This window comes from Panthera uncia (assembly GCF_023721935.1).
Source record: "Panthera uncia isolate 11264 chromosome A1 unlocalized genomic scaffold, Puncia_PCG_1.0 HiC_scaffold_17, whole genome shotgun sequence".
Taxonomy (NCBI): Eukaryota; Metazoa; Chordata; class Mammalia; order Carnivora; family Felidae; genus Panthera; species Panthera uncia.
In genome coordinates this window covers 131329058-131356181 of record NW_026057577.1, presented here as the reverse complement: position 1 = coordinate 131356181, position 27124 = coordinate 131329058, and the positions used below count along the sequence as shown (strand labels likewise).

Sequence of the window (27124 nt, the reverse complement as noted above, 5' to 3'; positions counted from 1 at the left end):
GACATTCTTCAACTAAATAAATATGGCAGTAATAGTCATTCCTATTTCTTTAGGGATATATTTTCATATTAATTTACAAAGCAGTTGCACAATGTTTAATAGTAAAGGTGACTATAAGTCAGTTAAGAAAACATTTATAAAGTCTTTATATTTAAGGAAAGGCACAAAAAGCCTTTTATGTAATTTGTATTGATTATTGATGTGATATACTTTCGTTCAGAGATTGCTAGGCAAAGAGAGTGAACTGGTTATTATTACTTTTTTTAAAATCTATATCATTCATATTCATTCACAGAAACTTACTGATTAAGCAAACCCTTACTAAGACAACACCTACGTATTGTTTGTAATTTCAATTTTTAAAAAATTTCCTCCAAGGAAGAGAATGCAGGCCACTCAATCTAGTAACAAGAAGCGTACTTCCACTAACATGGATCAAGTCATACGATACTCTTAATCTCGGTCACTGTCATCACCCCCATACATATCAGCAAGCTTTTTAAAACGAGGTCCCCAGTCGCTGAGGTAATCATAATCTTGGTTACAATCGGCTGTGAGAGACTCCAAAGAACTGAGTGAATCGGCTATGGAATCATTGCCTTCGTAGGCGTATGTTGCCAGTGAATCATAAGGTGGTGCACTTGGGTCTGAGTCATTTTCTTTCAATCTTCGATGGATAAAATCTTGTACATCAATATTTTCCCACAGAGGCACAGTCCTCCTTATCTGAAAAATAGTTTCAGGCATTACATCTCTTCTAAGTTTACTGTCTTCTCTTGCTTCTGGATTCCTTAAGGTGCCAATGTCAAAAGCTTGGGTATCTTCTTCCCCACCACCTTCATCATTATAGGTCACAATGTTGTCACGGACATCGTCTTTTGAAATTATCAGAGGTTCCTTTTTTCTCTGCCTCTTCAGTGCAGCAAACAGCACAACTAAAACTATTCGTAATAACAACAACAATAACAACAACAAAGAGAAAATAGTGAAAGTCCATGATTCAGGTTTAAATTAAATATAGCACCCTTTGGAACAACAACAACAAAGAGAAAATAGTGAGATTCCATGGTTCAGGTTTAAATTAAATATAGCACATTTTGGAAAGGGAAGTTTGTGTGGTATGAGAGATGCTAAGATTTGTTTGGATAAAAAGTGACTATCCTACACAAATACACAGTGCCTTGGGCCAATGAGTAAATGTCCTGTATTGATAAAAGAGCAGATATTACAGTCCATTTATTTACTTTCAAGAGTCACTCTCCTGTAGAGCTCTGGCATTGAAAAATCCTTATTCAGTTATGGCTAATTCATTTAGCCAGCTGTTAATTATGTGATATCTCATTCCTTCCAACAGCAAACTTGCTTAAAAATACTAAAATTCTGAAGCTACACTCATTATTAGCCCAAGATAAATTGAGCAATAATTTAATAGTTTCTTAATGACTCAATATATGCAAAACATCACTCATATACATGCATATATACATAAAAGTGCAATATATGTGTGTATATAATATATACAAAAATATATATGTGCTACTGATCTAATCCTTCTAATAGCTCTTATCTATTTAAATTCCTTTTTGGACCTGGTTTTGAAAGCCTACCTAAAATCTGAGCCATCACTCTATAAGCTCTGATATGGAATTCAAATTCTTACTTATCTTTAACCTGTACTCATCTTACAAGATAGTTCAGATTAAAGATAGTTCAGACTAATTATCTTGTTATTGAGGATTTCCTTGACTTATAGAAGTACATTGGAACTTTCTGGCTGACCTGTTATTTGTAATCCCTCTATTTGCTGTATCGTTTTATTTTTTATATACTTGTGTTATCAAATTAATTGTGAACTCCCCACATGAAATATACTTTCTTATTTTTGTTATGTTACTAAAACGTAACATGCATATATGTGACAATGAATGTCTGTATGCAAAATAAATACATTTTGCAATTTACAAATACATTTAAAAGTAAGAAAAAATACATAATTTCCAAAATATAAGTTTTTCATTGAAAATGGAACAAGTTCCTAATTTTGTATATAAGAAAAGTTAAAAATTAAATAAAGATAAACTTTCCCAAAACACACTTAGACATTGCATGAGAGAAATAAAAAACAGCTTTTCCTTAATTTAGGCAGCTAAATGTTTTGCTAATACTATTTAGGTTTTATTAAAAAACAAGAACATGTTGGCTCAAAAATCTATCATTTCTTTTCTTGATTTTTGTATTGAAATCACACAAAGCAAACTCATTTACATTGAAACCACACTTCACCATGGCCCTTGAGTTTCTTGTAACTCCTTTAAAGTCTGCCCAATGCTATTGTCATATCAGCCAAAACACTTTCCTTAGCTCCTAATAATTGGTAGAAAGAATAAAAAAAAAAATCATTAGTAACATCTTCAGTTAACCTCCATAGAATAGGCTCTGGGTGCTGAGCTATATTCAGAATCATCTTAGAGACAATAAAACAAAAAACTATTCAATAAAAATGAGACGTATCTCTATTTCCCCTATTAAAGGATGAACATAAGTTAATTAACTCAGCATAGATCTGAAATCCACCAATTTAGTGAATCATGAAGTAGAAAAAAGGTTTTTTTTTTATAAATTTAATATTGAATTAATTTATAAATTATCTACTTTCCTCAAAATTTTTATAAACTCTTACTATAAAATAAGAACAACATAGTCAAATTATATTAAGGGTTCTTAGCTAATATAATATTTATTAATTCCCACAAATGGACCTTGGAACCTGTTCTGTTTTTTCTCCTTTGTTGGGTCACAATTACCTGCTTCATTTCCCTAGACTGAGGTTATGTGAATGAAATTTAGAAAGGTAAAGATAATGAATAGAAAAAAGTATGTCATTATTTTTATTAATCTATTACTGGAATTTAGTATTTCTATTATGAATATCAGAATATACAAGTACTGTAGTGATAGTAACAGTATGTGTGACTATTAAACCAACAGAAATCATAGATATTTTATATTGCATTTTAGTTATGATATATCTTAAATAATCATTAGACTTGCACTAGAATAAGGCACATATGACAATAATTAAACACATTTTGCTTTTGTTTCTTATTTAATTTGGATAAACATATTTCCTTTTTTTATATATCCTATTATTATTAATTTATTATTCTAAATAGTTCCCATAGTTTGATTCCCAAGGTGTCTAAGGAACTAAAACAGTTAAAAAGTCCTGCATCAGGTTTTAATCCTCGACTTTGCCTTGTAACATAGACAAACTCTAATAACTATATTTCTTCAAACTGTAAAGGTAGGTCTGAGATATTATTGTCCATGCTATATCACTGTCTTGCAAAGAGGCAACTCTTCTAACTATAGAAATTTAGTAACTGTGTGCAAACAACAGGTGTTGGTGAAGATGTGGAGAAAAAGGAACTCTCTTGCACTGTTGGTGGTAATGCAATCTGGTGCAGCCACTCTGGAAAACAGCATGGAGGTTTCTCAAAAAGTTTAAAATAAAAGTCCCTATGATTCAGCCATTGTACTACCAGATATTTACCCAAAGAATACAAATATACTAATTCATTACCTACAATAGCCAAATCATGGAAATAGCCCAAGTGTACATCCACAGATGAATGGATAAATGGATAAAGAAGATAAATAAATAAATAAATAAATAAATAAATAAATACACACACATACATATGTATACACATATGTATGTATATATACATACATATATGTATATATACATACATACATATATGTATACATATGTATGTGTGTATACATACGTATGTATGTGTGTGGAGATACATATATATATACACACACACATACGTATGTATATATACATATATACATACGTATGTGTGTGTGGATATATATATATATATATATATATCCACACACACAATGAATATTACTCAGACATAAAAAAGAATGAAATCTTGCCATTTGCAACAATGTGGACAGAGCTAAAGAGTATTATGCTAAGTGAAATAAGTCAGAGAAAGACAAATACCCTATGATTTCACTCATATGTGGAATCAACATGGGAAATAAGAGAGAGGCATAAAACAGACTGTTAACTATAGGGAACAACTTGAGGGTTACTGGAGGGGAACTGTGTGTGGGGGGGGGGATGGGTTAAACGGGTGATGGGGATTAAGGAGTGCACTTGTGATGAGCACAGTGTGTTGTATGGAAGTGTTGATACTGTACACCTGAAATTAAAACTACATTGTACATTAACTAAATGGAATTCAAACAAAAACTTTTTAAAAAGATGAAATCACAGCAAAAAATGTTTTAGGAACTTTGATAATGAAACCTTCTGAATTAGAAACAATTTTAACTAAAATAATAGAAAATCCCTCCATCTTTATGCAGTCGGTCGGGAAGGTGGAAAACAAGAAATGTGTGCCTTCTATATTGTATAGGGCAGGAAGGTGACCGAGTTCTCAAAATAAACAGCCTTGTAGGATTTCTGCTTAGAAAAAACTGTTAAACAATGTAGTGTCATAAGACATAGTATGTAAGCTTATTAGGGGGTGCTTTTGTTTCCTCATGTATGCATGTGTGTCTTTGTGTATTATCTTAATATAGAAATTTAAAAGTCAATTTTAAAATATGCATATTTCCATGTTGTCCTAAATTAGGAAAGTAGAGCTTTGTGACCAAATAAAACAATATAATATCAGTAGCACTTAGCTGAAAGGTAAGCCAAAATTGATACTTCATGGGGATACAAAAAATATTTTACAGAAGAGCTGAACTTTCTAGCAGCAGTTCTGAGATGTGGACTGGTGTTGGTGTATGTATGTTCTAAAGCACCCTGAAAAAATGTTTTTCTAAATAGTTGGATCATTTGAACTGAGACAAATGTTTTCCCCTCACTTTTATCAATCCCCCACTGAAGTCGCATAAGGATATCTGGCCAGAGGGATTTCATCCAGATTGCTTGAAAGGATTTGCGGTGAAAAGGAGCCAGCACATATGAGCATTGGAACATAAATTTGGCTGGCTCTCATGCCCTAAGCATAAGCATTTTGGATGAATATTTGATGGAAACAATTTTGGGGGGAATGTTTTACAGTGGAACAACTGTTTAATTGAATTAAATCGTTGTCCTGTTAGGGCATGCTCAAATCAAACATTTGCTATAGCAAGCATGACTTTATTTAGAAAATACTGCAGGACTACGTAGACCACAATGCCATACTGATATTTTTAAAAATGAACTTAAACCTTTAATTTGCACCTATGTTCAAATTGTATCAATAAAATGCTCATCTTATATTGACAATTTAATTGCATTTGCCAACTAGGTGTCTAATATACATAACTTGGTATTTGTTAGATATATTGTTTGTAAAGGTAGTCTTTGACTTTGAGAATAATGGTTTAGAAGGAGAGTTCTGAAATAGACTAATATATTGAACACTATTTAAAACACTTTCTAAATGACTGAATTTATGTAAGTTACTTAGTCTCCCTTGAGAAGAACCAGAGTATCCATCTTATGGAGTTGATACAAAAAGTAAATCAGTTCTAAAAGTAAATGTCCTGAGAACAGTGACCATGATTAGCTAGTACTAAACAGTATAATACAAAATAGATTTTAAAATGTGTGTGTATACATGCATAAGGCATGAGCTGTTAGCTCTGTTTTTCATCTCTAGAAAGCTAGTCCTATCCTCAGAGACAACTAGGTTTTTTTTCAAATCGAAAGAACAATTTCAATAAAGAGTTAAAAATGTCAATCTTTCACTCTAGAGAAGTGTGCTTTTCAGTAGCCCCATCACTGAACAGTGCAGGAGAGACTTATTTGAGTCAAATGAACATTCAGAGGCAGAGCTTACCAAGGAGTATGATGATGCAGAGAAGGATGGCGATCAGAGCCCCTGTGCTGAGACCGGCCGAGAGGACCAAGGCCTCTGCATTGCAGGACTGCATGTTTCCTTGATTATCACAAGCGCACACACGGATAGTGAGTGTGCCGGTGCTGCTTTGAATTGGATAATCGTTGTCAAATATTAAAATCGGTAGTAGATAGGTGCTCATTTTGTTGCGGCTATACCCGTCTTTTCGAGTCATGATTCCTGCTGTATTATCTAAAAAAAAAAAAAAAAGTGGGGGAAACAATTGAGTCCAGTCTTTAATTTTAGAACATAAGGCCTTATAATTTTACTTTTAAAAATATTCTATACCTTTATTATCTACAATGGTGAAGTTCGGATTGAGAGGAAATTCTGGCACTGGTTCAAAGAAAAATTTGTGGCCTCGGGGAGGATCATCTCTGTCCATGACACTGACAGTCTGAATCAGCTGAAACCAAGTCAATAAATGAAATAAAGCACAAGAAAAAGCAATGCATGTTGTTTTTATAGGACATTTTAAATCAGTGTTTGGGTTTTAAAAATATCACTGACATTAAATAAATAAAAAGAGCCCATTTTCAGAAATTATGGCAAAGCTTTTTATGGTTCTGTATAATATAACAATTAGTTAAGGATAAAAAAATGTCCATCAAGTATTACCATGCAAGGTATCTCTATGAATTATTGTCCAATTCCCAGCCGCTGCAATATCCAACCTTAAAGAAAAATTCAATCACTCCAACATCTCCTCTTTTAACATTGTTAGAATGTCCCAGTGTGTTTTAATAATAATTGGTTACCAATCTGTTGCCTCCACTAAATAACGATTGTCTCAAAGGCAGAGAACATAACAGATGCACTTTTCAAAAACAAAAGTGCTTAGCACAGCCACTCTTACAGATCAAGGACACTATGAATATAGTTTTGAAACAATGAGTAATATGCCACATGATACCAGAAAGCAAAAGATTTTAAAGCTAGGTGGCACCATAACTACAATCACATTGCATAGTTTATTCAACTTCTTTGTTTTTCTTTTAGTGGTATTTGCAAAGCTTAGAAAGAGATACAAATAAATGCTTTTAAGGTTTCATAAAATCAGTGTTGACGTTGAGAAATTATGACACCTCTTAGCTGTGCTTGCTGTAAGTTACAGGTGTGCCCTCGTGTGAAGACGAAGCTGCAAATTACAGGTCACACAAAAAATTCTATTGAACATTTTACAGTGGAAAAAGCACCAAGCTACACATCGGGTGCCTGTTTTCCTAGTCCTGGGTCTGCCATCTGTGTGGCTTGAAATCACAGCCACTTAATTACTCTTACTTTCAGATTTCTTTTCTACAAAAACAGTTGCGCCACTCGCTTAGAGGCATAGTAGTCCGACTTCTGTGATGAACAACTGTTGGAATTTCATAGTAGTTTGGCATATCCACAGTTTTTGTTACTGTGAACCTTCTGTAGCCATACTAACCTGATGACTCACTAGTCAATGTTTTTTCCTGTTTTAATACTAAGTAGGATTTCATTCATTTTATTGACAGAGTGGCATGTAACCTTACGCTTCTTTATATAATTCTTCTGTATGTGTATAATTATTAAGAGAAATTTAATGCACATTTTCTCCTTAGAAGATTGGGTCATGACATAGAAAAAAATACTTTTAAGACTTCAGCACTTTTGCTTAACCTCCTGTTCCATATTGGCAATGGTATATCCAATATTTAGCAATATTTTATTTTATTTTTTAACGTTTATTTATTGTTGAGAGACAGAGACAGAGCATGAGCATGGGAGGGGCAAACAGAGGAGGAAACACAGAATCCAAAGCATGCTCCAGGCTCTGAGCTGTCACCACAGAGCCCGACGTGGGACTTGAACCCACAAACCCGCGAGATCATGACCTGAGTCGAAGTTGGCGCTTAATGGACTGAGCCACCCAGGCGCCCCATGATATTTAGCAATATTTTAAATCATAAGCAATGTAGGTCCTCTGGTTATACGGCAGAGTTCTTGAAGTGATTAGATCAGCCATTGTTTAAGCATATTTTAACAGAGAATACATATCCGTAGCTTAAAATACATTTTTAACCTTGTTACTTTTAACAAGCAAATTGTTATGTGTCAAGTATAGAAACAACGACAGAAATTTTAATACTAATATTACTATTAAAATAATTTTTAGTTCAGATCAATTATTTTTATCAAATATTAATTTGTAATACATATCAATTACTCACATGAAAAGCATATTAATAGACAAACGAGTAAAGAATATCTATACACTGTTGTCAATTGACTTCTTTCTCTACAAGACATATGTTCAAATCCTAATTTCCAGTACCTGTGAATGTGATCTTATTTGGAAACAGGCTCTCGTAGATGCAATCAAGTTAAGATGAAACCGTGGTGGATTAGTGTGGACCCTAATCCAATGACTGGATTTTTCCCATAAGAAGAGGGAAATAGGGATACAGATAGAATGTCACGGGACAGTGTATGCAGAGATTGGAGTAATTCTTATAAACCAAGGGATGCCAATGGTTTCTGGCACTCACAGGGGCTAGGAAATGGCAAGAAAGAGTCTACTCCTAGAGTTTATAGAGAAGGGATGGCCTGCTGACACGTTGATTCCAGACTTTATTCTCCAGAACTGTGTGAGAGCACATTTCTGTTTTAAGCTTTCTAGTTTGTGGTAATTTCTCATGGTAGCCTTAGGAAACTCATACAGTTGTGAAAATGGCCACATATTTATGAAAAATGTTCAGCTCAAATAATGTTGGGAGGATCCGTGTTAAAATTATTATGAGATATTATTTTTCGGTAGACATTTTAAAATCTAGTGTTGCCCAATAAATAGGCAGTCATCCACTAGATATATGACATATTTAGGCAACTATTTGGAGGCATTGATGCACATTTACATATCAAATTTATTCCTACTTTGAAGGTTGTATCAAAGGAAAAGAATACCAGGTAGTATATAAATATAAATGTACTATAAGGCTCATTATAGTGCTGTCTGCTAAGTTAATATTTTGTTTGTAAACCAAATTTCCATTTTAAGTGGGTAGTTGAATAAACTAATGAATGTATAGCTATGCTGTAAAAATTCAGCATCGGTTTAAAAATAATCATTTGCTGAACTGAGAGTATGTCCATTACATGTTGCAAAGTGAAAAAAGAAAAACAATTTTTAATCCAGATAACTATGTAATGATGCTTTTTTGGCAAGTAAGAATAAGAATAAGAATACCCCAATTCTATCTTTTGTGTATGCAAGTGGAATATGGTACATATCTCTGTCTTAGTCTACTTGCTTGGGCTGCCGTAAAAATTATGCAGCCTGGATGGCATCAATGGCAGAAATTTATTTTTCTCACAGTTCTGGAGACTGGAAGTCTGAGATCAAGGTCTGTGAGAGCTTTCTTTCGGGCTTGCAGACAGCTGCCTTCTTGCTGCGTCCTTACAATGCCTCTTCCCACAAAAAGAGAGAGAGGGAGAGTGATCTATCTGTTGTCTCTTCCTTAAAGGACACTAATCCTTTCAGATCATAGCCCTAACCTTATGATCTCATTTAACTTTATTTGCTTCCTTAAAAGCTCTATCTCCATACTGGGGGTTAGGGTTTCAAATGAACATTTCGTCCATTGCAATCTTTATTGGAATAAAAAGACTGTATTTCACTTTTATTTTCTGTGTTTAAAAAAACATGATGGAGGGGTGCCTGGTGTCTAAGTTGGTTGGGCATCCGATTTCTGCTCAGGTCATGATCTCATAGATCATGAGTTCAAGCCCTGAGTTGGGCTCTGTGCTTACAGCTCAGAGCCTGGAGCCTGCTCAGATTCTGTCTCCCTCTCTCTCTGCCCCTCCCCTGCTCACACTCTGCCTGTCTCTCTCCTTCAAAAATAAATAAATATTAAAAAAATAAGTAAAATAAAATAAAAAACATGATGAAATTATATATGATTCTTAACACCCACCCACTTTTTCCTTAAAAAATATCTTAAAAGTTAACTTGTTAAAATTTCCTTCACTGAAATTTGTACGGTTACTATCATTTGTAAAATACTATATTAGTGTCAAAAATGAACATATTCTGCAGTTGCTTAAAGTTACTTTAGAGATATCTTATATATGAGGGAACTTTGCAAGAGGACTTTGTAACTCTTGTACAAACAGTCTCTTTTTATCTCAATAAGATTAAAGTTGAAAAAGCACAAAGTATAATTATCAAACCAAAATGTCTTGCCTGAGAGATTAAAAGAGGAAAATATAATCAACAAGATAATTATTTTGATTCCCATTATACTAACACAGAACAATTTCATGTTCATACTTCATGTGTTATTTAGTAATGTATTTCCATTCTATTCTTTTTTTTTCAATATATGAAATTTATTGTCAAATTGGTTTCCATACAACACCCAGTGCTCATCCCAAAAGGTGCCCTCCTCAATACCCATCACCCACCCTTCCCTCCCTCCCACCCCCCATCAACCCTCAGTTTGTTTTGAGTTTTTAACAGTCTCTTATGCTTTGGCTCTCTCCCACTCTAACCTCTTTTTTTTTTTTTTTTTCCTTTCCCTCCCCCATGGGTTTCTGTTAAGTTTCTCAGGATCCACATAAGAGTGAAAACATATGGTATCTGTCTTTCTCTGCATGGCTTATTTCACTTAGCATCACACTCTCCAGTTCCATCCACGTTGCTAAAAAGGGCCATATTTCGTTTTTTCTCATTACCATGTAGTACTCCATTGTGTACATAAACCACAATTTCTTTATCCATTCATCAGTTGATGGACATTTAGGCTCTTTCCATAATTTGGCTATTGTTGAGAGTGCTGCTATAAACATTGGGGTACAAGTGCCCCTATGCATCAGTACTCCTGTATCCCTTGGGTAAATTCCTAGCAGTGCTATTGCTGGGTCATAGGGTAGATCTATTTTTAATTTTCTGAGGAACCTCCACACTGTTTTCCAGAGTGGCTGCACCAATTTGCATTCCCACCAACAGTGCAAGAGGGTTCCCGTTTCTCCACATCCTCTCCAGCATTTATAGTCTCCTGATTTGTTCATTTTGGCCACTCTGACTGGCATGAGGTGATATCTGAGTGTGGTTTCGATTTGTATTTCCCTGATAAGGAGCGACGTTGAGCATCTTTTCATGTGCCTGTTGGCCATGTGGATGTCTTCTTTAGAGAAGTGTCTATTCATGTTTTCTGCCCATTTCTTCACTGGGTTATTTGTTTTTTGGGTGTGGAGTTTGGTGAGCTCTTTATAGATTTTGGATACTAGCCCTTTGTCTGATATGTCATTTGCAAATATCCATTCTATTCTTGAATATAACTCAGTTTCAACATAATTATGAATCCAGGTAGAAACTATTTCTTATAGATAGATAGATAGATAGATAGATCTATATGTATAGATATTTATTATATACCAGTATATATATTAAAGCATATGTTACAACTTTTTCTAATATATCATGGGTTCCATAATAGAAACCACTTCAAAAGTTACCTTTTTAGATCACTGTGAATGTTCTGGTAAGGGGAGATAAACAGGTGACAAAGAGGAATGGCAATAGTTTGCATGAAAAAAAAAAAAAAAGATTTGTTCAAGTGAATTAATATAATGGTACCTGCCTTTGGAAACAGGAAAAAACAAATTTAAGTTTATAATGATTTTATTTACCTGCCCAGGCTTTGCATTTTCACAAACAAATGTTTCATAGTACATGGCAAATTCCGGAGCATGGTCGTTTATATCTAGAATTCTGATGAAGACAGGGATGTGGCTACTTTGTTTTGAGTTATCTGCAACAAGAACATGTGTAAGACTTCAGTCTCATTTACAGAGAAGCGGTGACACCACTCTCCCCATTTGTAACTTAGCAACAGATCATTTATGTGGTATTCACTTTCTCAATTGGATTGCTGATGAATATCTCAGCTTGCTTACATGGTCCAGATGGAAAGCATGATTAAAAAGAGGAGAATATGATTGAGAATGAAGTATTATTATTTGTAAGACATAATTTTCTTAGATTACTTATTTTTATGAGGTTAGATTATATTTCCATCCTACAGTAAGCTATAAGAGAAAATTAAATTTAAAAAGTGGATATTTGATAATCATTAAATAATATAATATCCAACACACGCTCAGGCTGCTAACGATAAAATTATTTCACTCAAGAAATAGAGTGTACTTATTGCTGTTATTTTACCACTTTGGTGTTCAGATATATGTATTTCCCACTCACTTATTTCTGTGGCTGTAATGGTGATGTTGTGCCAAGGAGATGATTCCCGGTCCAGGGGTTTCAAAGTGAAAATAGAGCCATTTTCGGAGTGAATACTAAAAATCCGGTCCATATCAGTATGCCGATCAATGGAGTATCTGGCAGAAAAGAGATTCATGAATCTAGGCATTATTTTAAGATTATTAGTTCATCTACTATTTCTTAAAAGTTATAGGCAATTCAAACAATGTTCTCATAAAGTCATGACAGTAAAATGCTGATAACTTTCTTGAATTTTTATTTAATGTAACTGTCACTTAGACGATTTGATATGTTTGGCCTTTTCCATCATTACTATTCTATGATTGTGTGACTTTAGAGTTATTATTTATACTCAGGAATACTTGCAGCAGCCTTTGAGTGAGTTTTTAATTGTCACTTGATTTACTTATCCTATCATAGACCTATTGCAGTGCTTGAGACATATTAAGTAGTCATATTAAATTTGATGGAGTCAGTTGCATAGATAAATTGAAATTATGTTAAAAAGAAACATAAGAACTTGTCCACAGAGTCCTTATGGCTATAAGTGAATAGAGAAACTGTTGTAAAATACTTTGCTCTTGAATGGCTCTCTTTTAGGGAACATATCAGCTGAATCAAAGGTCATCCTCCAATCTATTCCTCTGACCTATTCCAGATAAAAATGAAATGACATATTACACAGAGTTCCATGACTCTTTCTCATCAGGGTTGGATTATGGACACTCTATGATTGGCAAAATAATGCCTCCTCATGTCCCCCAAAGGATGCCTACTTCTTAATCCCTGAAACCTATGGATATGTTACTTTACATGGTAAAAGTAACTTTGCAAATGTGATTAAGGTTAAAGTCATTGAGAAGGAAGACTATTCTTAATTACCTAGATAGGCCTAAATGAATCATGCAAACCATTTAAAGTGGATGAAGAAGGCAGAGATGTGCTCTAGAGAAATGAGACAGGAGGAAAAAAAAAGAGATTTAAAGTATGGAAAGGAATTGATCTCTTATTGCTGGCTTTGAGGATTGCAGGAAGGGGTATCATGCCAAAGGATGCAGGCCACCTCTAGAAACTCAGAATGAACCTTCAGCTGAAAGACAGCAAGAAAATAAGAATTACAGTCCTGCAACTGCAAGGAACTGAAATCTAATAACCTAAATGAGGAAGGAAACGATTGCTCTCCTACCGTGTCCAGACAGGAATATGGCCCTGTCCACAGTAACATCTTTAGCCCAGTGAGATTCATCCCAGATCTCGAACCCATAAAACTTTAAGATAATAAATTTAAGTTACTTTAGGCACTAAGTTTATGGTAATTTGCTATGGCAGCAATAGAAGGCTGTAATGTAATCATAAGAAAGATCTTTTAAAAGGCTAGCTTATAATAAAATACCTTAGGTCAGGCCATGTTAGGCTGTACTAACACACCTCTTTGAGATTTCTGCTGCTGAGTATCTAATTAAGCCATATAGGAAAATAAGTGTTTCTCAAACATTAACGTTCATATGAATTACATTGGGATTTATTTATTTATTTATTTATTTTTAATTATTTAAAAAAATTTGTTTTTAACGTTTATTCATTTTTGAGAGACAGAGAGTGACAGAGCACGAGTGGGGGAGGAGCAGAGAGAGAGAGGGAGACACAGGATCTGAAGCAGGCTCCAGGCTCTGAGCTGTCAGCACAGAGCCCAGCACAGGGCTCGAACCCATGAACCAGGAAATCATGACCTGAACCAAAGTCGGATGCTTAACTGACCGAGCCACCCAGGCACCCCTACATTGGGATCTTTTTAAAAACGGATTCTGTCAGTGGGTCAGGTGTTGGAGCTGGGATTTTGTATTTCTAACAAACATCTTAGGTCAATCCCATGTTATAAGACTTTAGACAAGACTTAATATAGTAAAGCTATATACCATGGGATAAACTGTTCAGAATAAAGATGGAAAAAGGAAGAAAATGACAGACAACAAAGAAACTAATCAACATCTGATGTAGTTCTCATTTTTCTAAATATCTTATTAAAGTCACTTAACAAATGAACTCCTTTTTGATCTGGTGAATTTGGAAATTACAGCTCCCATTGTAAATCTGTAATATATTCACTATCAAACATTGACTTTCATAAACATGAGTAATAGAAATTGAGCAGCCAGTGTTCCTTTTTTTTTTTTTTTTTTGCTTCCAAGATTTTATTTAAATTCAAATTAGTTAGCATATAGTGTAATATTGGTTTCAGGAGTAGAATTTAGTGATTCATCAATTACATACAACATCCAGTGCTCATCTCAACAATTGCCCTCCTTAATTCTCATTGCCCATTTAGCCCAAATCCTCCTGCCTACCTCCCCTCCAGCAACCCCCAGTTTGTTCTCTACAGTTAAGTAGTTAAGAGTCTCTTATGGTTTACCACCCACACTGCTTTTATCTTATTGTTCTAAACATTGTGAAACATTTGTAATTTAAAAAATATTTGATGAAAATACATTTGGGTTTTCTATGATTTTTTTGTTTGTTTGCTTTGGTTGTTTTAAAAAAGAGCCTGTGATTTAGTCTATGGCTATAAGACCTATATTGAACTTAAAGGATCCATTAGTAAACTCAGATTTCCAAAATAATTATAATAATTTAACATCATGGGCCTTGCCTAATTTATTTTATGCTAAATTTTATAAAATGATTGTCTCAACTGACAGATACTATTTCAAAGTAAGTATTTGAGCATGTGGGAAAAAAATATGTATGTACTGGATTTCATCTCAAAGGTGGAATAGCTAAAAACTTTGCATGGTTGGTTTTAGATTCTTGTCTGTACCTTAGTCTCAAAATATAAAACCAGTCCAGTCACCTTCTTGCCCTTTGGAAGAGTTGTGCAATGGGCAGTAGAGCTACATGGAAATGGTAGTATCTTCTCACTTTTTCAATAATCATAATGATAATTTTTCTACATGGTGTTATGAAAATAATTTGGGAGATTTGAAAAAAACCTTATATAATATATGGTCACTGCCTAATACTAGTGATACTTTTGATGTGGGAACTCCTAAACAGATCACTAGAACCAAGATATAAAAATCAATATATAAAATACATAATGGCGTATGCATATATCTCCTAGGAACAAAAGTTCTATCAGATTTTAACCAACAATTCAATGTCAGATAAGGATCTGAGATGACTCTTATTTTTCAAATAACTATTAATATACTAAAATTGAGGACAACGGTCATATTAAATTTTCTCTTTTTAATCTCTATTGCTTAATACATGCCTAAAAAAAAATACAGTGTTTCCTATCTCTAGAGGTCAAGTCTCCTATAACTTAGTTCCTAACGTGGACTAGGAAAGTCATTAGAACGTTTTTTAAAATGTTCCATTTTACTTAAATAGTTACACCAAATTCTGCTCATGAATAAAACAAACCTAAAATGAACACAAAGAAAGCACAGTAAAAGAACATAACTCAACCACATCTATGTATTGAATGGAATTCAATTTATAATATTTGCCTGAATATATATGTATTTTTTCATTGTTGGAAAAGTCAATAGCAACCATTATCTGCTTATGGCTAAACAGACATTGGATTTCTTCCTACTGTTTGAATTTCAGATCAAAATTAAAAAAAAATCCTTTATGTTTATTATTACTTGCCCTAGAGATTAGCATGGGTGTTTCTATGACTGAGGAATAGCTAACAATTCTAACTTTATGTAAGTCCAGATTTGACTCACTTGGAACTTATGTGGGACCAAAATAGGTCTGGGTTTCTGACTGTTCTACGCTTAGATTCAATCTTGAAAGGCACTACTTTTCAGGTTGAGACTTCATGATGGAGAACCACTTTGACAATTTAGAAATAGCTCAGTTTAACATGAATACTGCCAACTTCCAGGTCTATATTTGCCCTAGTGCAAATGATGTCTCACAATTTGTCAAAACCCAGAAATATTTTTCTTTTATCCAGCAGCCAGTATTCTATTTTCAACACAGAATGGGGCATTTTTATTTGCCTATTAATAATAAATACAGTGGATTACCACAGATGACCAGAAAGAACCTGATAAACACTTAACACAGAACAAAGCTATCTCTGTGTTCTAGTAGACGGACTATTAAAACAACACTATTTTATTGATCTCCTTACATTTAAGTTTGAGCAATAAGTTTTGTTTTTTTTTTTTTTAAAGACCACTGGTATAATTTTTTAACTGAACACCTTCTGCAACAACAGGATGTGCAGAAACAGCAAATAAGTAAAAAGCACAAGAGAACTGAGGTGTGGAAGTGAACTCTGGTTTTACTTTGCTTTTAATTTTTAATGTTCTCCCATTAAGAATCTAACACGTACCAGATCCCTGCATTTTCATCTAGCACAATAAAATATGTAAAGTAAATTACAGACACCAGAACAAATCAGTACTATGCAGAAATATGTCAAAGATAGCATTCCCTTTCCTTTCCTGAATTCCAGGTACATCTTTCCCTGACTAAGTCAATACAATTAGGTAATAAGTTTGTTATTTTCTTTCAATCCACTGCTTTCCAGAAATGTGTTTTCTGTCTATGACCTATGGAAGTTTCATTGTCCTTCAAAATGAGAATGTGGCTATATAATGCTTGAATGAATAGTTCAAATCTTTTTGTTGTTGTTTTTTCAAATATTTGTGGCATTATTTTTATTTTAAAAAATTTTTAATGTGTTTTAGTTTTGAGAGACAGACAGAGACAGAGCACAAGTGGGGAAGGGCAGAGAGAGAGGGAGACAAAGAATCTGAAGCAGGCTCCAGGCTCTGATCTGTCAGCACAGAGCCTGACACAGGGTTTGAACCCACCAATCATGATATCATGACCTGCGCCAAAGTCAGACACAACCAACTGAGCCACCCAGGCACCCACCATTATTTTTAAATAATCATAATTTGTAAATAAATAATAATAATTATCCTACTCTATAATAAAATCAGGCAACTATTAAGGAAACTGTTACACACACACACACACACACACACACACATACACGCTTATTCACCAATTTCAGCTTAGGGTGGAATCATGTACATTTTCCTGAAGCAACACTAAAAAAGCATTTTTTTTCCATCAGGTTTGTTGTGTACATACTTCTCACTTTGCAGTAAAAAAGATTTCTTCTAAAATTTGTTGAACTTTAAATGTTGAGTATAAAATAGGTGTGAAATGAGACAACATGTTCTTTCAGAACCTGTAAAGCTATAATCAACCCTATAACTTGAGAAATCCATGATTACTAATGGGGTGAAACAGAACTGACAACAGCTGCTAATTGTAATCATAATTTCATGTTGCAAGTGGCAGATGTATTTCAGAAAATATGTTTGATGAACAGATTTACTGGTGAGTGAGAAATAGTTCCTCAGATTTCCCTGGAAAATATTTGTCCATGATGCTTATCATAGCCTATTTTCTGCTCTAGGGATCAGTCATCCTTCTAAATTCTATAAGAGCAAACAAAAGAGTCACATATTACAATGTTGTCTCCTTGTTGAATTATTGCTAGTTTTTCACACTGTAATTTGATACATAAATGTTTTCTTTGCATATATCTTTATGCAAACAGGAATCAGCCTATATGTTAACAGGCTTGGCAATATTTTAGAAATACAATTGAGGATAAATTTGTTTCTTCAATACTTTTCTTCTTTGTCATAATTTCTGAGATTTTATAGGTAAACCACCGTACATTGTTTCTTTCTTTATACTTGAGTACTCTATAAAACAAATATTTTGGGGACAGATATAAACTTAAAATGTACCAGCCACTTTTATATACTATGAAGCAAGGTTGCAAGTTTATCAGTCTCTGAGCTAGAAATTTTACTGCTAAAATTGTATCCTGAGGAAATTCCAGATATAGAAAAGTATATATTTATATATACACTGAGCATATTATATATCTATATCTATGTCTGTTTACATCTGTGTCTAATACATATATATACAGGTTGAAAGACTGTTTGCAACTAAATTTCCATCAACCATGTATCACCTACATGGTAGTGTGTTATTTATACAATAGAAGTTTATTGAGTAGTTTAATGGCATTATCAAATATTCACAATTAATAAAAATACATACACCTCTATATATTATAATGATCTCTACTTACTAAAATTAGGTGATTGATAAATTGAAAGTTTCAATACTTGATAAAAATAGAATAAAATGCCACTGAAGTATCTATTGAGAAGAGAATTATACCTGTCTTCTTTGCCACAAAATTTCCTGTGTAAGAATGACTAAATATGTTGATCAAAAACATGTTTAAAATGATATTTTGAATGTCCCTTTGTAACAACTATAGAATAACAAGGGTTGGATTTGCCAGCTCCCTACACACACACACACACACACACACACAATCCACTAACACTAAATGAAATATATGAAACAATTATTTTTGAAGGATTAGACACCAGAGAACAATGACCATAATCTCAGAGAAAAGAGAAAGATATGAAATGATACATAAGACTTCCTTAGTTTGCTGCCAGGGGGAGGTTCCAGACAGTGAAACAGAAAGTGGGATCCCAGATGGAGTCTGTCAGCCCCCTCAGTCAGGAGATAATGCTGATAGTCCATGTTGAAACCAAACTGCCTAGAATTTTAAAGATGGAGTAATTCAGGGGAGAGAGTTTCATAGAGAGGGAACTACTGAAATTTGAAGAGAACGCTACTCAACTTTTCAGCGGAGTTCTGATCAGAACTCACGTGGGAACAGATAGAGTGAAGCAACAGAGGTATTCAATCACAAAGATAAGAAGGAATGAAACTGTGAACTAGCCTGTCACTGGGAAGAATTCTAGTTTCCACCAGCCAAAGGAAAAAGTTCAAACTCAGGGGGCTTTGGTAGACTACTCAGAAAGGTTTTACTTGATTTTTTTTAAGTTTATTTATTTATTTTGAGAGAGAGAGAGAAAGAGCAAGAGGGGCAGAGAGAGAGGGAGAGAATCCCAAGCAGGCTCCACACCATCAGCGCAGAGCTGGATGCAGGGCTCAAACCCTTGAACTGTGAGATTATGACCTGGTCCGAGATCAAGAATAGGCCACTTAACCGACTGAGCCACCTAAGTGCCCCTGAAAGGTCTTGCTTGATTTATTGGGTAAAATTAGGTCTAGAAAAAGGGCACAAAAGCTAGGTCCAAAAAGATTAAGATGTTTCAAGTAACTTACTCACACATCTGAATGGAGCTCAAGAATATTTATGAAAATGCAAAGCTATCTAACACTAACCACAGTGAAAGCACAATGTTTGATATCCAATCAAAAATTACAGGCATGCAAAAAACAAGAAAATATGACTGAAAGAAAATATGATTGAAGAAAATCCTAGCAATTGAAAACACTGAGAAATAACACTTTCAGAGGAGAAACTATAACCTGTAAAATGAAAAATATTCTAGATGGAATTAAAGCAGGTTAGATATTGGGGGGGAAAAAAAAGCTTGGTAAACTTGAAGATGAAGATGAATGGGAACTATTTAAAATGACTAGGAGGGAAAAGAGAAGTTTAAATAAACAGCACCAGTGCACTGTGTTACGTTTTCAAGAGACCTAGTATAATTATAATTAAATGTCCTTAAAAAGAAGAATGTAGGGCAAAAAAATATTAAAGAGATTACAGCTGAACACTGTTCCAAATTTGAAGAAAGGCATAAAGTTACATATTCAGGAAGCTTTATAAACTTCAAATACAAAATGAATGAAGCATACTATAGACAGGAGCATCATAATCAAATTACTTAAAAGTAGTGACACAATTTAAAAGCATCCTAAGGAACAACTGACAAGTTACAAAGAGAACAATAAAGATAAGGGCAATGCAAAAGTTTTACTGTATTGGTAGAAAAAAATATCTTTGGCCTCTAAAGCTGTACCTAAATAAATAAAAATAAATAAATATAAATAAAAAATTTATTCAGCACTAAAATGTACATATGAAAATAGGAATGAGTCTCAAATCAGTGATCTCAGCTTCTGAATCAAGGAAATAGGCAAGAACAGCAAATGAAACTCAATGTAAGCTGAAGAAAGAATAATCGGAGGAAAAAAAAGAGAAAACAAACAATTGAAAAAATCATTTACTCACACAGGTCAGGAAAAAGACAGAAGTAGATACAAATTAACAGTATCATAGAGGACTATTATTATTAGAGGTATCAAAAGGACAATAGGAATATTATGAACAACTTTTTTTCAACTTTGATGAAACTACCAAATGCCCTGAAAGATGAAGGAAAAGGAAAACAAAGCCAAACAGGCTCATGTAAGAGTTAAGATAACCTGAAGTCTTACAACTGGTAAGGAAATAGGATTTGTAGTTGTGACTCATAGAAAAAAGAGAGTATCATCCTTTGCTTTTAAATTGTACTAAACATTTAGGGAAAAATGTCATTTCTATGCAAACTCTTCCAAAAAATTAAAAGAGGATCTTATACTTATGACTGCATTCTGTGAGACAGTCTTACCATGACGCTAAATCCAAACAGATGTTACATGAAAACAAAACTGTAAAATAATGTTCCAATGAAAATAAGTCCTGGGGCGCCTGGGTGGCTTAGTCAGTCAAGCATTAATCTTGATTTTGGCTCAGGTCATGATCTGACAGTTCCTGAGATTGAGCCCTGCATCGGACTCTGATTTGGGATCTGTGCTGGAGTGTGCTTAAGATTCTCTCTCCCTCTCCCCTTCCCCTTCTAAAAAAAGGTGCAAAATTATTTTTAAACTTTAGTGAATTGAATTCAACAATATATAATAACAATAGCATAATGTGGCTAAGTGGCATTTATCCCAATAATGCAGAGCTTGTTCAATATATGAAAAATAAATCAAACATATTTCATATTGAACATATGAAAAAATGCTCAACATATCGGCATAGAGATACAATTATACCCCTATTAGAATGGCTAAGGAGGCTCCCAAGTATTGGTGAGGCTATATAGAAACTGAATCCATCATAATTGCTGGTAAAAATGTAAAATTGTATAGCCACTTTAAACTGTATAGCCACTTTAAAATGTAAAATTGTAGAGCCATTGTTTAACTTTAAATAATATGCTGGTTTCTTAAGCGTTCAATACATATCTGCCTGATGATCTGGTCATAATTCTTCTAAGTATGTTTTAAAGAAAAGTGAAAACATATAACTATACAAATACCAATGCGCAAATAATTGCATATGTACTTATCAACTGATCAGTGAACAGATAAACAAAATGTGGTATTTCTGTACATTGGAATATAACAACATGGAAAAGTCTCAATATGGTTATGCTAAGTGAAACAAGTTAGACGAAAGAGAATAAACACTGTATGATTGCATTGGTATAAATTCAAGAAAACAGAATCCATTCTGACCTATATCAACAGAAACCCGATCGTTGTTCGCCTGGGGATCAGGGGTGGGTTTTGGGAAGTTTGGGAGGGAGGCATTAAAAAGACATGAAGAAACTTTTTGGGGTAAGATATATCTACATTATCTTGAATTTGATGATGTTTTAATGGGTGTATGAATATACAAGAGTTTCTCAAATCATACAAAGTTGTGCAGTTTATTGTTGGTCAATAATACCTTAATACGAGTGTTAAAAAAGAAGAATGAAAAGGTTGTAATTTTCTGGGGTGTCTGGGTGGCTCAGTTGGTTAAATGTCCGACCGGCTCAGGTCATGTTCTCATGGCTTGTGGGTTCGAGCCCCGTGTCGGGCTCTTTGCTGACAGCTCAGAGCCTGGAGCCTGTTTCGGATTCTGTGTCTCCTCTCTCTCTGCCCCTCCCCTGTTCGGAATCTCTCTCTCTCTCATAAATAAACATTAAAATAATTTTTTTAAAAAGGCTGTAATTTTCTAAGCTAACATGTCTGTAGCTGGAGCTGATGAAACTCCCTACTGTGGGAAATGGGGAAAATGAAGAGAAACTAGACCAAATTCTGAGGGGCAAAATACATGTTTTGCCTTTTGCAGAATTTTGTCCCTGAGGGATCTACCTTGTATAGCTGAAGTCAGTCAAATTAGTCTACAAATGCAGCACATTATATTAATTATCTCTAATTAGTAAACAGGTCACTAGGAAAGCAGAGTATGACTGCTAAAGAATTGGCTATGTATTCAGATCAACTAAAGTTTGAATCCTTGGTCTGCTAACTATATTACACTGTGTCCTTAACTCTTTGCATCTCTATTTATTCTTCTATAAAATTTGGGTGATAAGAGTTGTATCTGCCCAATAAAGTTGTACTGAGGCTGAGCTGAGCTAATAAATATATATCTCTTCAGACTCTCTAGTTTATACCAGGTGCTCAATAAACGGTAACCATTATTTTACAGAAGAAGGGATAGGCAACATGTTTGACAGTCTCATGTCATGAATTTAATGCCACAATCAGACACTCATTTTCAGCCACCCATTGTATTCATTCATTAATTTCACAACTATATTTACATTCCCCTTAAGAACCATATAAAGCAATCACTTAAGATTCTGGCATATTTGAAATCTTTGAAATGGTCCATACTATATTCAAACTTTGGGAAAGTATTTACGCTATACTACACAATATGATACTAATTTTAATATGTTTTATATTTGCGAGTATCATTACTTTCTTTACTAATTCTCTGTTATTAGAAAAGGTTGACATATCGTTTTTTCCAAAAATTTTGATGCCTAGTGACTATTTTTAAAAGATGTTTCCACATTTTCAAATTACCTCTTAATAGCATTCCTAGAACAAATTTTTCTTCTAATTTATTTGTTTAGGTCATTTATTATTTGAACTATGACTTCTCCAAGAGAGGCAATGAGATAAGAATCACTACAGCGGAGGATTAAAATCACAGACTCTTAGAGCCAGATGGCCTGATTCTCAAACCCAGCTTTGCCACTGACTAATTGTTTGGCAAGTTATTTAATTTAAATGCTGTGTCTTCATATTATCATCTGCAGTCAGGTATAATAATAGGATCTACCTTGCAAAATGATGAGTCAAATACAATAATATATTGAGATCACTTAGAAGTTAGTTCAACTAAGAATCGTGCTATGGAAGGATTTAGTCTTATTACTGTACTTGATCATACATAGTACCATGTTATTTTTTTCAAACAGCTTGTAAATGGACGATGATTATTTTTCTGCAAACTTAAATTATCACAAAATACTTACTTTATTAAATTGTTCATAGCATCTGGATCATATGCTGTAACCTGTCCAATGATGCTGCCCTCCTTTACATCTTCATCTACTTCTATCAAGTAATAAAGTTTGCTAAACACAGGAGGCTCATCTATATCTTCTACAGATATTTTGACCACAGCTGTGTCTTTGAAAGGTCCCAGGTGTAGAAATCGTGGATCAGGGTGAGTGTTACTTGCATCCACTTTTAAAGTGTACAACATTTTGCTTTCAAAATCTAAATTCTGGAGTTAAATAAGAAAAATTAGTATAATATAGCAGATATGACAAGGGAAGACAATATTAAATTTGCATATCCAGCTCTGTTACCGGTGCCAGGAATTATGGTTAAAAAACTTCCTCAGTTATTGCTGCATAGGTATATCAAATAAACTAGTAATTTTTTGTTTTGTCTTACACTTATTCATAGGGGGTAACTGAATATAATGGTATGCACATTAAGACTGAATCCCACTTATTAATGCAATTGACATTTTGATGGTCACAGGCAAATGTATCATCTAATGGATATACAGATTATTTACTATTATTATTAAAGTTATACAAAGTTAAAATCAGAGTAAATATAAAATGAAGTAGAGATTTAGCAAACTGCTCATATAAGTTGCCCCCTTAGTTCCAACATTTCTAAAACTGATATTTTAAAAAGAAAAAGCATATTTCATTCATCTGAACACTATGGAAAGCAAGATGTGAATGGAAACAGAAAAATCAGGAAAATAGAACATGATCAATATTTAGCTGGATTATTCTAGATAAAGTTTCATCATGTTCTCCCACACTGCATTAAAAATCAAGAGATCCAAAATAAAACACACATCTTCAAGTTTCATCTACTTGAAGAGACAAATTGGAATATTTTGAAAAGTGTGTGAAATAAAGTTATGACTGCATGCCTATTTTTTCAGCCAGGGAGAGTATAAAACAAGGACTTTCGAGGCTGTCTGGTCCTACCTTGAGTGTCTGCTATAAAAGCACAAGCAATTAAGGCTTTGTATCACTTTTTAAGTGTCAGCGGTGAAGATGCGTAACTTGAGATGAAGCCACAACTATACCCCCTTCTATGAAGACTGTAAAGATGGGAAAAATAAATCCTAGGCTTTTCTTCCCTTAACTGAAAAGCAAAAATAAACTATAAGCACTCAATGAAAAAATGAAGACAGCGTAAAGAAACCTGTTTGACAGTTATAATCCCTTCCTGTGTGTCCTTGTCAGTGATGACATCAAACATGTCTGTTCCATCTCCTTCAGCAATGCTGTATTCCATTTCAGCATTCTCCCCCACATCAGGGTCATCGGCTTTTATCCTTCCAACATGGGTTCCAAGAGGTACGGACTCGGGAGAATTAAATTGATACGTACCTGAAAATTCAATCAGAGCTGTTTTGGCATTTCATCTTCAGATAACAAAAACCTTTCTTTTCCTCTGCCTTTTTTACTTCAATAAATTAATTTTAAACTGGGAGAGTTTTTCATCATATTGAATTGTAAGCTGTCAAAAATTATAGATTTATTAAATTGGAAAAATAATTTATAAAGGCAGAGCACTCTCACTTTGTAAATGAGAAATATAAGTTCCAGGAAGATTAAGTGGATGCTCCAAGGTTATTGACATAACAGATGGTAGGCACGATATTAGAATCCAGAACTTTTACTTAAGAGGGCAAGAAAACCAATTATTTACCGCTTATCTGGAGCTTTCAATATTGTCATTATTTTCCCAACTTTCAAATTATTTCAAAAACATGCACTTATTCTTATATTCTAGGTCAGAGATAGAAAAATAAACCCATACACAGGAATTTCCTTCCTTCCTTCCTTCCTTCCTTCCTTCCTTCCTTCCTTCCTTTTTGCTTGTTAATGCCTTTAAGGGATATGAATGTTTCTGTTTCCTTCAGTTCCAGCCAATTATATTGCATTGTGGTGTCCTTGAAAGGATTTTAGTTTGTGACAATTTGTTCAAGAATCAATAGGAAAAAGTTAAAAAAAAAGTTAATGAAAGTTAGAAATGTTTTTAAACATTTAAAATGTGCTGCATTCTGTATAAGGCCAAAGGCCCTCTATATTAATTTATTTAATTCTAATATCCGTCCTCATAATACCAAGGTAGGGATAGGGCTCAAAGAAACAATCCTATAAAATTGAGAAAAACAACATGCAAAACTAAGTCTCTCTGATTCAAAGTCTTCTCTTTCTAATTTGTTTGGTGATTAAGGAGGACTTCTAAATCCAGCTGCCTGGATTTGAATTCTCATCACTGGGCAAGTTAAATTCTCTAACCCTTGATTTCTTCATCTATAAAATTGGGTGATAATGACAGCAATCATCTCACAGTTTTTTTTTAATGAGAATTACATGAAATTATGTCTTTTATATGTTTAGCCCGGGGATAGTTCTTAAACATTTTTTGTTATTACTACTATTATTGTTCTAAACCTTTTGCTAAGATTATAATGGATCATGGAATTATAGAGTGCCAAGCCGTTTGAGAATTCATCAAGTCATACTGTTTCAGTTTATATTTAAGGAAACTGAATGCAAAGTTTAGATTTATGTTAATTAGGCTTATTGTTCATATTCTTAGCAAACTTTTTAAAACATTTATCAGATACATATGTCAACCATCCAAAGCTGAATCATCATATAGTTTAATTTTGATTAGCTTGGAAAAATGCTCTAATGTATTAGATTCAATATCATAAATTTAAATTTGAGACCCCCTCAACTGAACATTTCAAAATAGGCCCTTCATATTTGTATTCACTGCAAAATGGAAAGGATTGGAATCTGTTTGTGTGGGAATTCATGGCATGCAAAGCATTCAGGATTTAACATGCGTGCCTAAAATGATGATGACTAAAAGGGTATTGACTGATTTGACCTTTACAAGTAGATAACAGATACTAGCAAACATGTCTCAGATGTCATCAGAAAGAAGGCATACCACAACTCAAAAGGCCATTAAGAAAAACAAGTGCTGCCATTTGAACCCATTTTGTGTTGATTGTAATACTAGTATCTGATATCTGAGACTTTAAAATATCAAGTCTGTGTTTTAGAATCAATTAAATAAGGGAGTATAATTCTTATATACAGATAGGATAACTGTGTATAAGATAATCTCAGATAACTGAGGTCTGACGAGTGACAGACATGGGATTTGAAACCAGGCTGTCAGAACTAAGAGTCCGTGCTCTAAACCGTGAAACAGATAAGAGAAAGAGTGAGATGATCACAGCCAATATTGGGAAGTCAATCTGTGGGAAATTATAATATTTTGTCGGAGGGATAGGTTGTGGATTTGTCTTTGTTCACAACCGAATAATGAAAACACTGGTACAAATCTAAGCCTCTATTCGTAGTGTGTTGGAGAAGGCTTCCTACACGAGAGAAATAAAACCTTCCTTACTCTGGGGAAATCGTGGAGGATTGTTGTTGACATCTGTCAGAGTGATGTTTACGGTGGTGGTTCCAGAAAGGCCTCCCATCTGGCCGCCCATGTCTTTGGCTTGTATAACCACTTGGTACTGTTCTCTATTTTCTCTGCTCATGTCTGGTAGTGCAGTTTTTATTATGCCTTTTAGAAAAAGTAGACAAATATTTTACAGTTTAATCACTGAGTTCTAAGATTAACCTATGCAAGATCTATTTTATAGAAGTTCATCATAACAAACAGCCAAAAAGCTGGTGTACCTAACTGTATGAAATCCATAACCAATTTAATGTAA

General features: G+C 34.0%; 1 protein-coding gene across 4 annotated transcripts in view; it reads right to left on the bottom strand.

Annotated features, from left to right (window-relative positions):
* Positions 1-453: 453 nt before the first annotated feature.
* The window catches only part of CDH9 (cadherin 9), an 87867-nt gene continuing 61196 nt past the window's right edge, over positions 454-27124 (bottom strand). For 2 of the 4 annotated variants that reach the window (XM_049648252.1, XM_049648254.1), the window contains 8 exons: positions 26806-26973; positions 24571-24758; positions 23367-23620; positions 12148-12284; positions 11577-11698; positions 6210-6327; positions 5862-6113; positions 454-941 (listed from right to left, as the gene is read on the bottom strand). In XM_049648252.1, coding sequence (XP_049504209.1) covers positions 454-941; positions 5862-6113; positions 6210-6327; positions 11577-11698; positions 12148-12284; positions 23367-23620; positions 24571-24758; positions 26806-26973 — 1727 coding nt within the window. Of the gene's footprint in view, positions 942-5861; positions 6114-6209; positions 6328-11576; positions 11699-12111; positions 12285-23366; positions 23621-24570; positions 24759-26805; positions 26974-27124 lie in introns of all 4 variants that reach the window. The other 2 variants (XM_049648251.1, XM_049648253.1) reach the window with 2 other exon arrangements.